Source organism: Periplaneta americana, chromosome 2 (genome assembly GCF_040183065.1).
Source record: "Periplaneta americana isolate PAMFEO1 chromosome 2, P.americana_PAMFEO1_priV1, whole genome shotgun sequence".
NCBI lineage: Eukaryota > Metazoa > Arthropoda > Insecta > Blattodea > Blattidae > Periplaneta > Periplaneta americana.
The window spans coordinates 19,577,302-19,596,379 of record NC_091118.1 but is presented as its reverse complement, the minus strand read 5'-3'; the positions used below and the strand labels follow the sequence as shown (position 1 = coordinate 19,596,379).

Below are 19,078 nucleotides of genomic sequence, written 5' to 3'. Positions count from 1 at the left end.
GTGTTTTCATTAAAATTGTGCAGCATGAACAGACCTATTTGTCTACTGATGTATGACTGCCAACAAGATTTGTTAAATAGAGGCTGGAATGGAACCGGCCTGTATAGGAATTCTCTGCACATTAGAAGGCTTCCATCTCAATACTTACGATCAAGAGATCATCGAAATTGTAAAAGAATGTTATTGACATTAGTGGAAAAAATTGGAATTACATCTCATGTTTCTCAGCCTGATCCATATCACAGGTACCGTAGCCATTATACCAACAGTATTATTATTATTATTATTATTATTATTATTATTATTATTATTATTACGGTATTGTTGTCGTTTAGTGAACTGTCCGAATACAGGTCTGAACCTCACAAGTGATACTGGTACGAAGAAGGCTGCACCTATGAGGCAACTAGGCCAGGAGATAATGGGATAGGGTGGCCAGTTCCTTTTCCCCTCCAATCCATACATCGCCGACTAGCTACATATTACAGCATTATTATTATTATTATTATTATTATTATTATTATTATTATTATTATTATTATTAAATGCCTGTTATTATTCGGTTGAGAAGCTTTTGTCATCTAGTCTTCTGTCAAAAAGTCTGAAAGTTAGAATTTATAGAACAGTTATATTACCGGTTGTTCTGTATGGTTGTGAAACTTGGACTCTCACTTTGAGAGAGGAACAGAGATTAAGGGTGATTGAGAATAAGGTTCTTAGGAAAATATTTGGGGCTGAGAGGGATGAAGTTACAGGAGAATGGAGAAAGTTACACAACGCAGAGCTGCACGCATTGTATACTTCACCTGACATAATTAGGAACATAAAATCCAGACGTTTGAGATGGGCAGGACATGTAGCACGTATGGGCGAATCCAGAAATGCATATAGAGTGTTATTTGGGAGGCCGGAGGGAAAAAGACCTTTGGGGAGGCCGAGACGTAGATGGGAAGATAATATTAAAATGGATTTGAGGGAGGTAGGATATGATGGTAGAGACTGGATTAATCTTGCTCAGGATAGGGACCAATGGCGGGCTTATGTGAGGGCGGCAATGAAACTACGGGTTCCTTAAAAGCCAGTAAGTAAGTAAAGTAAGTATTATTATTATTATTATTATTATTATTATTATTATTATTATTATTATTAATATTGTTCTGTGAAGGATTTTAGATAAGGGCGCAAATAGCCATAGTCGCTGACGCGCCTTTTTTAAACCCCACTAACTTATTATTATTATTATTATTATTATTATTATTATTATTATTATTATTATTATTATTATTATTATTATTATTATTATTAGTGTTTTTGTTGTTATTAGAGGGCAGTTAGCAAAAGCAATGCTTGTGGTATTTGGTGCTACAGTCGTGACGTTTTATTATCTTCTGTACCTTTAACCGAAATGAGAAGTAAATGTCAGTGGTGACAGAAATCGGAACTGCATCTCATCATCTCATGCTACGCCAGTGAGCTCATAGAACTCTTCCTACAATAGGTGGCGTTGGTTAATTTCTGTCTCAGACGCTTGTTATTTTGATCTGTGATATGAGTTGCATAGATCGCGCGGTGACATCGCCGATTTTGTCATATGCAGATATCGAAATAGCTCTTTGACTCATTGGTCATTGCCGTTTACCAACGAGCTAAGTAACCATAATCCGCCATGTTGTTCTGGTCTTCCTGATGACGTTCACTCTTGGTTTAGCAGTGGTTCGAGAAAGTTCTTCGTCTACTGCGGAGGAAGAAAGATTGTACGTACGGGTACTCTAATTTATAGTTTTATCTCGATTTATATTTGATGTAAATACGTTTATTTGGAAGGGCCACTAGAGAAATACGGATAACAGTATCAGGGAACGAAAAGATTAGCTAAGTTTTGGGTGTTACATGCCAGGTTTTCCACGAGGTCCGCCTCACTCCATTCTGTGTTATTATAATGTGCAGAATTCGCGCGGCTTTGCATTCCATAATACGGCAGTGGGATCGACGAGGACAGCGACTTGCATGAGGCTCCTAACTCTGATACAAAGAGTTCTATAGTTTAACCAACGAACCCTCAACTCATCCGAAGCAACTGTTAACCTTCCCATTAACCCTTTCGAGTTTGGGAACAGCTATAGTGATCCATGGTAATGTGTAGTTAAGCCGAATTTGGTCCCGTCCATGGTAAAATATTAATATTTACCTACTCCATTTCTATTATATCTTTTTGACCAGAGGATATAGTGTCTTTCACGAAAAAGCCGTTCACACCTGTGGATTAACGGTTAGCGCGACTGGCCGCGAAACCAGGTGGCTCGGGTTAGATTCCAGGTCGGGGCAAGTTACCTGGTTGAGGTTTTTTCTGGGGTTTTCCCCCAACCCAATAAGAACAAATGCTGGGTAACTTTCCGTGCTGGGCCCCGGACTCATTTCACCGGCATTATCACCATCTCATTCAGTCGCTAAATAACCTAGATGTTCGAAATTTTCTCTGGCTTCCAGCCAGGTCATAAGTTGGTGATCCACCGACGTTTCGAGGATGTTCATCTTCCTCATCTTCAGGGTTAAATAATATCTCAGGGTACCCAGCTCCTTAATTTATAGTGCCAGAGGGAGTCAGCCGAGGAGCTGTGCGCCGATTGGCTGTTATTAGTGCGGACCGCGGCGAGAACGCGGCCGACGTGTCTTCTTGCTTTGTGCTTTCCGGCTGAATGACCTTGGGTCTCATGGTGGGCTCGGCGGACGAGTTCTCATATGTCCTCCGCTGATGACGGCCGTCGTCCAGGCGGTGAGATATTTAATAGCCGGTGCCCATGCCGTGCTTAGTTGGAGACCCGAGTCCCGGTTCAGGTTACCGCGTTCCGCCGCTATGGCCAGGGTTTCTTTTACTCTTCTATCCCAATAGCCCGCACACTTCGCCAGGACCTCGGTGTTATTGAAATTAGCCCTGTGGCTTTTTTCAATGCAATGTTCAGCCAATCCGGATTTTTCGGGCTGCATTAATCTGATGCTTCTTTGATGTTCCGAAAGACACGTCGCTATTGTGCTTGCAGTCTGTCCAATGTAACCCGCATCACATTCACACGGGATGCGGTAGATCCCTGGTACTCTGAGGCCTAGATCGTCTTTTACTGATCTGAGCTTATTCCTGATTTTCGGCGGAGGTTTGTGGATTGCTTTTATTCCATGTTTGTGGAGCAATCTGCTAAGATGTTGATAAAGCGTCGTAAAATAACCTACTAAAATAAAAAAAACGAAAACGCTAGAATTTTATTCACTGATTTATTGAACTAGCGTGGATCCTGTAGCTTAGCTCCCATTTTGAACTGACGGATCTGAACGCTGTTACTTGTGACTTGGAATACAGCAACAGGAATGACTTGACTAGGGATAAGCACTTATTGCTTGTTCGAGGCTCCTGATCTAATCCAACCCCCAGCCCATCTTAAGCCAGAATTGGTCCTTACTTTCAACCTGTCTCTCATCCTGTTTGGGCTGACGGAACTGAACTCTGTCTCTCTTAACCTGAAATACAGGATCAGGAGCAACTATTTCTTGTCCGAGTCTCTTGTTCAGGACCCATCCTCAGCAAGTCTTATGCCAGAATTACCTCAACTTGCTATCTCATGGTGAACTTGGTACAATCTGAACTATTAAGTACACACCAAGCATCCTGTCCTTAACCCTAGACACCCCCGAAACTCCAGGGACAGTTGACGGGGCTGGACTGTTAACTGGGATAGCCTGGTATCTACCATGATGGATGTTGCCATTAGCAACTGAATCGCCTATTCAGATAAGAATGGTAAACATGCTGGGTCCCACTGTAACAAATGTTAAAGCCAGGAACACATATTCCTTTTCTGCCATGGTAAAATACCCCACTGTTCTCCACTTCATGTCCTCAGGTTCCATTGGGCAAATTTTATTAGAATCGTCTCACATTTGATTGGCCAATTTCCTAAACTGAGAAAGCTTATCCCGCTTGTGGTTTTCCGTAATTTCTTTAAGGTGCTGAGACAATTGTCGGAATGAGTCTTAACAGAAATAGGCCACAGATCTACATCTTCCCCCACATAAATTTAGTAATTTTTCAAATTAAAGCCTAAAGAAAATGGAGCCTTGGTTTTGGTGTGTCGTCTGGGTACTTCACAGTTTAGGGCGAGTTTACTAGTGTGTTACTCTCACAGCACAAGGGCTTGCATCCTTTGCCTAGCCAGGACTGCAGTACCCCTTCTCCGCACTCACTCTGCTCAGGTCTTTAACATCTTCGTCGACTCTGACCGGCTGCTGTTCAGCTTTGCCTGTGACATTTTCTGCTTTAATAATAATCCGTGGCGCTACAGCCCGTGAAGGGTCTAGACTGACCAGCCGGCTGCTGGCCTCACGCCCACATCCCGAAGCAGAGGTGGACGATCATCCAACCAGAATGTAGGTATCGTGTGGTTAGCACGATGATCCCCCCAGCTGTTATAGCTGGTATTCGCAACTGGATTTTGCTACCTATCGTAGCTCCCCAAGTGCATCACGATGCTGGGTAGGCACCGGTCCCATATGCTGGCTGAAATTTCATGAGAAAATTTCTTCCCCCATGGGGACTCGAACCAGCGCGCATTCTGTAACGCGAGTCCTAGGTGGGATGCCTTAGACCACGATGCCACGGTGCGGGACCATTCTCTGCTTTACCCCATCAAAATTATCTGCTGTCTTCAAACAGAATGGCGAACATTAAATACAGCGGTCGGCAAATATGGTACATTTAGTACAGTGGTTGGCATTATATATATTTTCAGCCGTTCTTCACTGATCGCAGCAAACCTACTTAGCTCATTTACCTCGTATGCTAAACATCAACCAATCTTGCCTGTACGGTGAACTAGAGGGTGGGGTTTGAGAAGTCGAGTTCTACAAGTACTAAATGTACTAATTTGCTGACCACTGTTATAAATGCTACCCCAGGTGGGTGTTTTCCAGCCATCTGGAAATGCTCGGATATTGAGATTTCAAAACCTGGAAGTCATTAAAATGATTCAAATAATTATCGATCTGTCTACATCATCAATTATTGAAGTTTTTAATTTTCCCCAGAAATCGCTTTCAATTTTATCCTCAATTTTGTATTTTCTATAATTTGCAATTGAAGAGTCCACTGCAAGAATGATGGATGTCACTTGGAATACATTTTGCAGGAGAAGCAATTGAAAGTTTGAAATGCTTAGCGCTCAAAGCTTAACTGTGATTTTCCGATCATTACTGGACAATGACTATCAGTGTTAATGCCATATAACTCTCTATGTACATTCTATATGTCTTAAGCTATGCATTGGCAGTCTTGGTTCATTTTCGACAAGAAAGTGACATCCATCATTCTTGCAGTGGACTCTTCAATTGGTAATATAGTGTGGTCTTGAATTGCATAAAAACAGTCCGCCATGGATTTGATGAATTTCTATCATTTTAAGATTCTGTTAAAACATATGGACGTGTTATCGATGGATGATTTTTAATCCAAGTTTGGTTCTTTTCTTCATTTCAAACTTGGTAGTAGTGAATAATGTTACAAATTTTCGTAATTCCATTCTCTATTTATTATTATTAATATTATTATTATCTTGTTCATATTCGGATTGATCATATTTTGCTCCCCTGAATGCTTTTGTTTTATTTAACTACCGGTATTACTCTAATATGATCGTGTTAAATCTCACTGATACTGAATAATCTCTATATTTGAACGTGCTAAGTTAGCAGTGGTAAAGAAATAACAGTAGGCCTGATACAATTTAAGATCATAATACACAAAGAAATAAATAAATAATAGACTTCAAACCTTTTTCATTTACATTCTTGAAGGTGTAATGCATCTGTCTGCATTAAAGGAATAGGACATTTTTGAATAAAAAATCAAATCTGTAAATCAATGCAGTTTCCCTATTGCAAGATTTGTCGATACTTTTAATGAAGCATACTGGTATCAAGATTGTCATGTCTTGTGTTATGTATTCAGGGCCAAGTACCAAGTAGGCATTCCATCCCTGGAGCAACTTGGTCAGAAGATAGGATAGCAGTTCTTAATGTCCATAACAAGCTGCTCTGGTTTCCTTGCGGCATCCCAACAAATCTCCATTTTCATCTTGTCTCGTCGTGGGTGTAGCGTAGACCAGCCTTCTGTGGTGCACCTTGCGCAGTGACTGTTGGCAAATTGGTCTACGCAACTGCTTCATACAGGTGAGTGACAAATGGTGAAGTACCTGCCATTAATAAAAAAAATTCCAACAATATTGAATGAGAGATCATTTGTTGCTAAATGTCACTGAGAGTGGGAAATGCATCGAATTACATTGATTGTCAACTTCTGCAAGAACAGAAGTTTAGTTTCTTTTCCGTTGCTTGACACTTATTCTCAACAGTGAAGAATATTAAACTTTGACCCCGAAGACTGGGAGTAATAGAATTGAAGACATTATTACAAAAACAACCCTTGTCAAAATTACTAATTTTCAGGAGAAGAATAAAAATAAATAGAACAACACGTCAGCTGTTTCTGTACAACTGGTGTTTATTCTTGTGGCTATTGCACCTGACATGGGTCGTTTTTGGAGTCTATAAACATTTGAAATAGTAGCAAATGTGTCCTTAACTCAATTTCATTAAAAATTACTAGGGCTGTTTTTTGTAATAATGTTTTCAATTTAAAAAGCTAAAAATGTTACATGGATAGGCAAAATATGCAATTCTAAAGTACTTCATCTGATTGAATTCGTGTTAAACTCTGTGTCTGAAGGGGTGGAATAAATAGAAAATATTCCAGTAAGCTCAGAAAAATCAGAAAACGTGATAAAATTAAGCTTAAATAAAACACATCTTCATTTCACGAATCTCTTATGAATCACTATCAGATCCCAAGGATCCGCAGACCACTGATAGAGAGATATAAATCAATATATGAAGCGTGCATTTCCAGAACGTTGTAAGTGCCAATTTGTAAAGTTTACAGTAGGAGCAAAAATAGTTTTATACAGTACCGGTACATACAACGTTGTAACTTGCACAACCTGAAAGTGCGCTACTTCATTACTCGGAGCAGCACTTTCTTCATAACCTTTCGTAATATTGTCAAACAGGGCACTACAACTGATATTTGTGAAAAAAAAATTCTCCCGGTTTCGACACTTACGACGTTATGGAAATGCACGTTTCATATATGTAGTTAGATGTATTAATTAGAATTTATGAACAAATTGCATGATGCACAATTTTCATCAACTTTTCTTTCTTTCATTTAATTATTTTTCCATTATCACTTTATTTCATCTTACCAATACGAAATACGGTAATTTTAATAGTTAAACATAGTAAATTAGCAGTAATAATGCAATTGTAGTGATACAACTTAAAAATACAATAATAGTACTAAAATATCTTTAAACATAGGTAGTGGATTTACATTCTTGAACATGTACTACATCTATTACAGTTCCCATACCTTGCTATTGCATATCTTACCGTTAATTTAAATCGGTTGTCATTTGTCTTGTTTCAGACATTTTGGAACAACTGTGGAGTAGGTGTTAAATTCTGTGGAGCAACTCACACAGAAGATAAGATGGCAGTTCTTGATGGCAGTCATGTGGCGCTTGGGTAGGAAACACGAAACTCCAGGGCACAGCCCTTGCCAGCAAACGTGCATAAACTGGTGAGCATGGAAACTTGCAGTGGCTACACTCTTTCATGAGCAGTCAAGTACCAGCCAAACTAACAGAAAAGTATAGCTATGCTCTTGTCGATGCCTCCCCCCCCCCCCACCACATGTATGGGGGAATATAATGAGTCTGCTTATCTGCTGCAAAGGCATAAGATTTCATATTTGAAGTTTCGCCCTGCTCCCTGGCGGAATTTTTGGTGGCATGTGGCCCTTTGCATGATGCCTCACTCCTTGCATTTTGGTAGACCATTGCCCTGTTAATCTGGGAGAAGGCGCATAGTGGGGAAAATCCGCACTTTGTTTCAAATTTGCACTACTTCAATTGCAGGAAACCTCTGACCACCTCACTCTTTCATATCCCAAATTAGTACCTTGTTGACAATTTGTGTACCTGAAATAATCAAAGTTGTGCTCTATTTCGAACAGATGTTATTTTTATAGTTCGATGTCTTTGACATGTGCGTTCCTGTTGCAACATGAACATGCATTCCCCCGTATCCCAGTAAGGTGTGCTTAACTCAGTTGGTATTTAACTTTCCCACTCCATCATAATCTTAGAGCATTGTTTACATTTTGGGTACTTGTAACACTCACAGCTGTGCATATACAGTTACGCACTCATTCTTTCTGTGTTGTCAGACAATCCTCATGTTATATAAATAACAGCTTGTTTTTCTGTTTTGCGTTTATATGATTCTGCATTATTCATAAAATATTGACATATTATTTGTGTATCTTTATTAGTTCTGTTAACATTACTCTCGTAATATTAGACTGGATTTATTATGAATTTTAAAACATATTATTTCATATTCCCTACATTTAATATCATAATATTCATTTCTGCGGAATTATTCTTGTGTGTTACTTTATTTTTATAACTAAAATCACTGTGATATTTTCCTTTTTATTCATTCATTTATTTTATTCCATAGATCTTTCATGAGCAATGAAGCTTTAAGATGTGGAACAAGTCAAAATTTTACAATATTACAATTACAATTAGTAATTTTCTACAATTTTTACAATTTTGTGCAATTTTTTACAATATTTTGGCGAGATGTAGTGAGATGAGGTGAGGTCCGAGGATTCGCCAAAAGATTACGCGGCATTTGCCTTTTGATTGGGAAAAACCTCGGAAAAACCCAACCTCGTTTCTATTAAAGATTTAATTCAACCATTGTGTTGCTGCAATTTACATTATTGCATTAAAGATAAAATAAATACTGTAATTAACTTCTGAAACAGAAAAGAATTGCAATATGAAAATGTAATAAAATCTTACAAGGTTGTATTATTAAAAAAAATCTTGTACTGTCTATAATAAAAATAATATCACGAAACAAAATACTCAAGCAAAAATCAATAAGTTGAGCTTAATAACATATCTTCAGTAGCGTGGTCTTCTTGACAGCATGTACCGCCTCATGTTATAAAGTATATTATGCACCTTCTCCTGGGTTAAGTATCTGACTTCTCCTTCCAGTAAGAAGTTCTCCAGGCCCACCGCTGTGAAGTAACGGTAGCATACCTGACCGTGAAATGAGTGGACCTGGGTTCAAATCCTGGTTGAGGGTTTTTCCGGAGTTTTCCATCAACCTATTAAGAGCAAATGCTGGGTAATTTTTGGCACTGGACCCTGGATTCATTTCGCTGGCATTATCACCATGTCACTCAGACGCTAAATAACTGTAACAGTTGGTAAAGCATTGTAAAATAACCAATTAAAAAAAAAGAGGTCCTCCAATTGTGTCTCCTGGGGTTGCATTTTAGGATGTGAATTTACTACTCATCTATGACTGTTCGTAGTTTCATTCTTCGCCATTAAATCAGTTTGCCCATTATTGTACACCCTCTTTCCTGGAATTCGTATTAGTTGTACTTCATTACAGTAGAACCCCGATTATCCGTCACCCTATTAACTGATTGGCGGATTATCCGACTGTCTTTCCTTCATTGCTTTTTTTTTTTTAAAGCTTTTACACTTGCACACTTTTGTCTACTGTTCGAGTTGTCGTATTGTACAACTTCTGTATAAAATGTATTCCATGAATGTCAAAACAAAACATGTTGTGCTAGTATCGAAAAAAGTATAAATAATTGAGTGGTTTGGAAAGAGAAACTGTGGCTCATCTCGCATCAGAATACGAGACTGTTACAACTGTGCGCGATTTAATAAAAAATCAAGGGTAAAGTGTGTAGAATATGTAAATCTACAATATGAGACCTCTGCTATTCCTATCCTTCCGCTGACAGCCATTACAAGGAGTTTGCTTGCTCCTTAAAAACCCGTCGTCGTCAACAGAACTTAAATTAGTGAACTTCTGATTCACTACCTAGCGTGTTAAACAAGACTACGGAGAAAATAACGAAAGTGCAAGTATTATTCACTTCATTTACGAAAATATTTTATGGTACGGGTTATCCGATTTTTTCGATTAACCGCTCAGTCCACTCCCTTCATTACCACGGATAATAGAGGTTCTACTGTATTTCTTAATAGGGTTTCTAGAACAATTCTGCATTCTTCGACCAGCCTGGGATATTGTATTTTTACATTCCACGGTATTTGTACATTGCTTCACAGTTAGAATATGGAACATGTAAAAAAAAAAATCTTAATAGTATTACCACAAATCCCATCGATGGTAAATAACCTAGTAGTTGATCCAGCATCGTTAAATAATCAACATAAGAGACATAAAAATAATGAACTACTTGGGCACCATGAGGGAACCATCTGCAGTAAAAGAGAAACGTGACTTTTGTTCAGAAGGGAAATTCTGTTTACTTCCACAGAGCTCGCTATATAGGTTCAAGAGCAGTTCAGTGATGTTCAGGTAAAGGGGGCTAAGTCATTTTTTGTGCAAATGGAGTTTTGTTGTCTAGGGAAATACACAAGTTAAATCAAGTGGGTGTGTAAGAAACTAAAGAATACTAGCATTTGATGTATTTTATTTGTGTAGGAAATTATTTCCAATAAGAGTCCGATGTTTAATTTTCATTTAACTCAGAACTCATTTTTATAACTTACATCCCTTTACTCAAACACCATCAAGTTATTCTCAGAGGTCCCCAGGTATTTGAGAAGCACTCTTAGAGACTTTACCCATTCAGCCTTCAGCATGTTTGTTGGTTCAGGATCCCCTGTGTTTAAGTATCGAGGGACAGCCCAGTTCCCAGATGTCCTGTATTGTGTGGAACATCCTGCATTTGAGACTGTAAAAGCTTGTCCCTTATTGATACCAAACAGCATGCTGAAAACCTCTTTCTCATACCAGGATTGTTGGAAACATGTACTTCGTGAATATCTCTTGCTGCAAATGATGAAGCATAAACAGGAATTATAAAATAGATAATTATGTTTCACCTAACATTGAGCTGATACTCTTTCGAACTTCTCTTCAGATCCTTTCTTCACGGGCCAGGCGAGGACCACAGCTTTTCCTGAGACTGATGAACAGGACTGCTTTGAAGAAGTGAAGATTTGCAAACAGGAATTGTTTAAGGTTGGAGTGTACCCCATATTATGATCTAATGAATTGAAATAGATAGGTGGGTTGAACAGAATAGACAAATTAGATAGAAATTCAGATTAGATTGAATATGCAGATAAGATAAATTAATAGGACTCAGTGGTTAGGTTATCCTTTCTGTGAAATTTTCAAATTATTTATAATGGTGGCCAGTTTCATCAAAGTTTGAAAAATAGATGATTTAACAGATGTTAACAAATTCTTAGTCTGTTAAATGTATTTCGTTTCTTTAATGTATGTAGTCTTTTGTTACGTAATGAGCTGTTACTACTACTGATAGTTTTGTAATCTTGCTGATGTCTGTGCTAACCCTCCATCTAGGCGTATTCCCAATTTACATCAAGTAACTGCATAGGATTAATTAGATGTGTATTTGGTTTCGAGAAAGGCTACTCTGATTGTCTCCAGATCAGGTCCCTTTACGCATTATCAGCTGGCATCTGTGCAATTCTATAAAATTGTAATGGAATGACATTTATGTCTGACATGAGAAAACTGGAGAACACTCAGAAAATACCCTTGTCTGCCCTAAGTGTCACTATCCATTTTTCAGTGGAAGATACTAGGCTCGAACCCAGACTGCATGACAGGCTGATTGTGTAGACCACTCGGCCACCATCACAGGGACCTAAAGAACTGTTACATTATGACTTATGATTGGATGCAAGATTCCAGAGAGCATTCACAATACTTCCACTTTCTAAAACTATGGGCAGTGGTTTCTTTTATCTTCCACAAAATTCAGTCATAAATCTTCTAAGTTTGAAATTTTATTATATTGCAGGAATTGTTCATGAATGCTCCATCATTACAAACCGAAAGCATGGAGTAACTATGCCCCTCATTAATAGATTGTGCATTACATATTGAAAAAGTCCACTGAAAAACTGTCCATCTCAGTTAATGATAAATCTTACAAATATTTCGTTCAGGTTTTGGAATTTCTTTTGATTATGCATACAGTTCCACCTAAAATGCCATAGGCAATTTATAAAAATATTTTGGGTGTTCTGCATCCTGCCGAATAGCATATATATTGTGAACTGTAATGGCAGCAGAATCTTTACACATTATTCAGCTTATAGTTGCTTTAAATGGCTGTACATGGAATAAGCTTGAAGCATAGAGCCTTAGGCCTTAAGCAGTTGTTGCATTGGATTGGAAATAATGAGACGTGATTCTTGGTTTTGAATGCATTCTGTCCATATACTGTTAATTTATAAATTTCTGTTTTCATTTACATTTCACATTGTAGTGACTAAAATATGAGAGAGTGATAAGATCTAGTAACATACAATTTGGCTGGTAGGACGTAAACAATAATAATGTATCATTTGGAACATAAAGTATTCCAAGATCGATTTATTTTGTCTTGAGGAAAGTACTGTTGATTGCAACTTTCAAGTAGGCTAGGCCAATTCTAAATTTGTCTTCACTGTATTTTAACTGAAGAACAACTACGAATTTCGTGTTTGTTTTTTTAGTGTCATCCAAGAAATACTAAATTAATGCTGTAATACTTTACATGCTTTTTCGGTCTGTGTGCAGAAAGTGTGATAAGAAAATTTTAAGCTTTATAAGCACTGAAGTAGGCCCCTACTCTTTTTTTTATATAAAATGAAAATTATGACGACATTGCTCTCTATATAATATAATACATTAATACAGTGCTTTAACGTCATAATGGTATGTAGCAAGTTTCTTTTTTTTTTCTTCTGTTAAAAATTGCAAAATTGAAATTACTGGTACTACTTAAAAAATAAAACCAGAATAATCCTAATACACTTAGAAAAAGCCCAGTTTTAAGTACTTTACTTAGATTTTATTTGCCATTTTAATACAATTTCTGACCTAGTACATTTGTTTTTGGATGAACTAACATAATAATTAGATCTCAGCTCAATTGTTTTGTTATAATGTTCACTTTTTGAGTATTTTTGTTAGAGTAATTGTGCTCAAAAATATATTATCTTGCTGTGATACTAAAAATTTTTAGCAACTTGTTGGACCTAATAATTGCACAAAAATGGAATGTTAAATGAATAAGAGATTTAATAATAATCGTTAATATCAATAGGGATTGATGAAACTGGTCTTCATTAAGTCCTTGAATATGTGAATGTTATAGCCATGCAGGAAGACATCTGGTCAGGCTTGCTTATTTTCTCCCAACTCCCACTCTTCTCGCAGCCCTATTCCAAATTACTTGCCAGTGTATATTCCTGGTATGTGTCTTTAAGTAGGCCGATCTATCGAACCCTTATTTAGGGCGGCTTTTGTTTCTACAAATTATCTCTATCTCTTATCTTTTATTAAGATGTGGGAGGTATTGTGTGACACATAACTCCCTTGCTAAAGAGGGAAACAGTATTATTTTGAAATGACGAATGTAGGACCATGACAGATACAAGGACAATGACTGTGATATGAACTATGGCAAGAACCACAATAAGGATCACGACCATGATAAGGGCTATGACAAAGACAAGGTCCATAAGGGTCAAGATAACAAATAGAACCACAACAAACACCATAAGGATAAGGATCATGATATGGACCATGACAAGGAGAAAGACAGGAATGACCATGATAAGAGCCACAACAAAGACTACAGGAATCACAATAAGGATTCACATGACAAACACAACAAGGACCACGGCAAAGAGAAAGAGAGGAATGACCATGATAAGAATCGTGACAAGGACAAAGACGGAAATGACCATGATAAGGGTCACGACAAAGACGACAGGAATCACAATAAGAATTCACATGACAAACGCAACAAGGACCACGGCAAAAAGAAAGAGAGGAATGACCATGATAAGAATCGTGACAAGGACAAAGACGGAAATGACCATGATAAGGGTCACGACAAAGACAACAGGAATCACAATAAGGATTCACATGACAAACACAACAAGGACCACGACAAAGAGAAAGAGAGGAATGACCATGATAAGAATCGCGACAAGGACAAAGATGGAAATGACCATGATAAGGGTCACGACAAAGACAACAAGGATCACAGTAAGAATTCACATGGCAAAGACCACAAGCAGAAAGACAAGAATGACTATGATGAGGACCATGACAAGGAGAAAGACAGGAATTACCATGATAAGGATGACAACATAGACCATGACAAGCACCATGAGGACAGAGAAAGGCATGATCACGATATAAATCATGGCAAAGGGAGGAACAACCACAAAAAAAGACCATGAGTAGGATCGTGATAAGAACAAGGGCCACAGTAAGGACAAAGGCAAATATCATAAGGATCATGGCATGGACCACAACAAGCACCACGATTAGGATCACAGTAGGGACCACAAAAAGGACAAAGACGGACTATGATAAGAATCTTAAGAACCAAGAGCACAATAAGGACTATGATAGAGACTGTGACAAAGACAAGAAGGATCGCATATAAAACAATGGACTATGATAGGGACAATGACAAAATAATAACCATGATAAGAATGACGACAAAGACACCAAGGACAATGATGGGGACCATGACAGAGACAAGAATCACCATAAGGGCTATGATAAAGACTACAAAGACAATGACCATGACGGATTGACAAGCATCATGGTCTATGTTGTGATTCCTATCTTGATCAATATCATGATCCTTACCGTGGTTTTTATTGCCCTTGTTATGGTCCTACATTTGTAATTTCAAAATAATATTTTCCCCATGTAGCAGGTAAATGTAGTCTTCATCACAAGGTCTTTAAAAGCAGTACATGGCAATCTGACTGATCAGGAGCTTCATGAAATATTTGAGGTGACGTGTATGTGTTCCGAAGTCTTCTCGAGGTGAAGTCCCTCCAGAGGAAGTGAATTTACTGATACGTTCATGGCCTGCTCACACCTATGCATTGCATCATGTTGCGCTGGAATAATATCTTCTCTGGTCTGCTCTCCTCTCATTAGAGCGATGTAGTTGGTGCAGCATGGTGTGGCTAAATAAAATGAATTAATTTTTTCACCTGTAATATTTCCTAGTGTGTTACGTATTTCCCTCGAAACATTATCCTGTATGTTAATATTACAAACATATTTGTGGTATTTGTCATAAAGAAACCAAATTAATCCGTTTTTCACAATCCTAAACAATAAAGAGTCCTGTGCCATGGCATCGAGGTCTAATGCATCCCGCCTAGGACTCGTGTTACGGAATGTGCACTGGTTCAATTCCTCATGGGGGAAAAATTTTCTCATGAAATTTCGGCCAGTGTATGAAACTGGCATCGTGATGCAATTGGGGAGCTATGATAGGTAGCGAAATTCGGTTGTGAATGCCAGCTATAATGGCTGGGGGGATCATCGTGCTAACCACATGATACCTCCATTCTGGTCGGATGATCGTCCACCTCTGTTTCGGCATGTGGGTGTGAGGCCAGCAGCCGGCTGGTTGGTCTAGGCCCTTCATGGGCTGTAGTGCCATGGATTATTATTATATAACCAATAAAGATGTTGAGATGCATGCTTAAGTATGAGCAGGCCATTACTGTCCACTTGGTCTTTTTAATCTGTAATATTGTTCTTGTGTACAGCATATCTCGCTAGTTGAAACTGTGTTGTCAATGTTTTAGTCTATAGACTTTGCTTGTTTTCGTGTTAATGTAGCTACACACACAACAATAAATTGTAACAATTTGTTGAGCACAGTGAAATCGAATGCCCCCTTATCATCCACATGCCATAGATACTTGCATGATGAGCATGTCATCGGTGAATGACGTCCTAGCAGTTTATGGTTCAATTCTTCCTTGCTCATGTTAGATGTAGATGGTCTTGGGGTCTCTTGTTCATACAAGAAATCCAGTAGATGCAACTGCAACACAGTGTGTGTATCTTGTCAGTTTCTGCCTTCAATTTTTTATTGTTTAATTCCTTTTGATAAGTGGTTACAAAATTAATAGTCCACACTTGTGGAGTAATGGTCAGTGTGTCTGGCTGTGAAACCAGGTGGCCTGGGTTCGAATCCTGGTCGGGACAAGTTACCTGGTTGAGGTTTTTTCTGGGGTTTTCCTTCAACCCAATATGAGCAAATGCTGGGTAAATTTCGGTGCTGGACCCCGGACTCATTTCACTGGCATTATCACCTTCATTTCATTCAGATGCTAAATAACCTAGATGTTGATACAGCGTTGTAAAATAACCCAATAAAATAAAAAAAAATACAAAATTAATAAAGTGATTACTGTCCACTGCTGTGGAGTAATGGTTAGCACGTCTGACTGTGAAACTAACAGACCTGGGTTCAAATCCTGGTTGGGACAAGTTACCTGCTTGAGATTTTTTCTGGGATTTTCCCTTAACCCATTAAGAGCAGTGAGCTCTATAGTAAACTGGAGACCCACTGCAATGCTCATTCCTGTCTGAAAGCATGGCTGTAGATGCTGTATTGGATAGGGTACTGCTCTCTTTCTAAGTAATGTGTTTCAATTGTTCTTTCGTGAGGTTCATGTTGTACATGCGCAATAAGCAATAAAAATAGTGATATTGTTTACGAAGCATTTACTGTAAGGGAGACAAGGACAACACATGTCATGTTAAGGTAAGCGTTCACTACATCGTATTGCATGCATCAGACAAATTGCACGGATCAGAAAAAGACTATCTTTGCTGTAATTGTTATTTAATGGTGTTCACTACATTGTATCGGATGCATTGCCTTGCGGCAAATCCGTCCACATTTCTCAGATGGGCAACTTTTCCGATGTGTGCGATCATGGCCTTCTTTAATAAATCAATTTTAATTGCTCAACTGTTACTATTATGTTGTGCCATGTTCAGTGTTGTGCCAAAATGGCAGATGGAAAACTTATTTTGCATGTAGAAAATTGCGAAGAATTATATAATTTGAGATGTTCCCATTACAGTAATGAAGTTGTATCTTGCAAATATATTATGTAACCAATATTTCTTTCGTTTCTTCCTCTTCAATTAAGATGCATGAAGCAATTACAAATTCTTATTCGCTAACAGACGTAATTAATAGACCTAACCTCAACTCCTCTGCTTTCAGTAATGTCAGTATTGTATGATGTCATGTTTTAAACAGCTGATAGGGGAATCTGATGAGGTGAAGCTGTTACACTGCACTGCACTTAAAATATCTGTTGTGTGCGATTTGTCTGATGAGTGCGATATGATGTAGTGAATGCTTACCTTTAGAGATAGCAATAAGCTCAGGAGCTCAGCACTCCTGTCACACTTTTAAAGCATTGCGTTGTGTCTCCAGTTTAGATCTCGCTGATTAAGAGCAAATGCTGGATAACTTTTGGTGCTGGACCCTGGACTCATCTATAGTATTATTGCCTTCATTTCACTCAGATGCTACATAACCATAACAGTTGATAAAGCTGTGTAAAATAACCAACTAAAAAGAAAGATAACTACTCTTCTGTTTGTATGATTTGAGGCTTTCTCGGCATTGGTTTGCTAATGTTTTTGTGGGATATCAGCTGAGTTAAAATTTTGGAATGTTCCAAGCTTTCAACTGCTATCTCTGCAGCCAACTTTAGGGAAGTTGTCTGGACAGAAAAGTCGTGGGTTATATAGATGTTAGGCTGTCTCAGGTGATATGGGATTGGTTGGTAGATTGGCCAATCTGGGGTTGGGAATTATCATTCCTCGTAAGCTCTGCCCCTCCTAGGGTTCTTGTGTGAAGTTTGGCGGTCGATTAGTCCTCTTCTGTTGCTTTTGGGATTGATGGGTTTATATTTTTCAATCACTTGTAGATGACTTCTTTTCTGTTGCTATCATACTTAGATTTTGTATGCCAGAGACAAGGTTAATTTCCACAGCTTTGAGTGAACACTTCCAAATGCTCTTGATATCTACTTTGATGTTTGTGAGTTGTTACTGAACTTGCAAACTCGAACTGAGTAATCAGCTGTTGCCACAGTCCACTTGTGGTACCAATTTATGAATTAGAAAAATTAATTTGAACCGTTAAGCTATGCAAACCAAAATATCTTCAATGATTTTTCATCTACATATGAAATAAATGTGCAGGGATAAAATGTTATGATTTGTTGTGTGTAGTTCTGCTTAGTGATATAACAATGTTATGAAATGAAAACTGCAATATAATTTATCAGAATGTTAAGTGTTGTAATGTTTATTGTTGTATCTAATAGCTGTTTCAATGTTGAATTCTGTTACAGGAAAACAGAACTCCAAGAAACTGAATATTTTAGCAAGCTACTAATAAGATTATAGTTGATGTACTGTATATCTTTGTAATGTGAATATGTAACATGAATTGTGCTGCTTAATTAAAAATTCTCATGACAGAATATGTGTATTATGTTATGTTTTTCTCCTGGAACTGTTACCTTTCCTAAAGGGACCCCTTTTCGTTTGAAAAAAATTTTCCCGCCAAAAAAGATAGAATATATACGCTTTATAGGCCTTTTTATAGTGGCTGCTGGCAGTGCTTGTGCAGAGCAAATGAAGCCATTTATTTTCTAAGTGCTGCTTATATAGCCTACAGTAGAGAACCCTGGTGGACAAACTATACACTACCAAATCTTCCTGAATTTATTCTAAGTCCTGTGTTCAAGGAGGGCAAATATTTGTGAACTTATGCTACACTGCAGAACTCTGGTATACTCAGCACACTAGAGTTCTGCAGTGTAGCATAAGTTCACAAATATTTGCCCTCCTTGAACACAGGACTTAGAATAAATTCAGGAAGATTTGGTAGTGTACAGTTTGCCCACCAGGGTTCTCCACTGTAGCCTATATAAGCAGCACTTAGAAAATAAATGGCTTCATTTGCTCTCCACAAGCACTGCCAGCACCCACTATAAAAGGTCCATAAAGTGTA

The 19,078-nt window shown here is 38.1% G+C and overlaps 1 protein-coding gene across 3 annotated transcripts; it reads left to right on the top strand.

Annotated features, from left to right (window-relative positions):
* Positions 1–1,468: 1,468 nt before the first annotated feature.
* LOC138715159 (protein starmaker-like) lies at positions 1,469–18,544 on the top strand. Of its 3 annotated transcripts, none has more exons than XR_011336175.1 (5): positions 1,516–1,754; positions 5,993–6,213; positions 7,529–7,681; positions 11,099–11,245; positions 18,414–18,544. XR_011336175.1 is itself a non-coding variant. In XM_069847721.1 (4 exons), the coding sequence occupies exon 4, from the start codon at positions 13,779–13,781 to the stop codon at positions 14,448–14,450; it is 672 nt and encodes a 223-aa protein (XP_069703822.1). In that variant the 5' UTR covers positions 1,469–1,754; positions 5,993–6,213; positions 7,529–7,681; positions 11,099–13,778; the 3' UTR covers positions 14,451–17,348. The 3 variants fall into 3 exon arrangements, 1 of the variants encoding a protein (XP_069703822.1); XR_011336176.1 differs by having other exon boundaries at positions 1,518–1,754; positions 11,099–11,199; positions 18,414–18,538; XM_069847721.1 differs by lacking the exon at positions 18,414–18,544 and having other exon boundaries at positions 1,469–1,754; positions 11,099–17,348.
* The last annotated feature ends 534 nt before the right edge of the window (positions 18,545–19,078 follow it).

Coding starts and splice junctions, on each gene's coding strand:
- LOC138715159 (XM_069847721.1), top strand. CDS start 13,779: ATGGACCATGACAAGGAGAAAGACAGGAATGACCATGATAAGAGCCAC.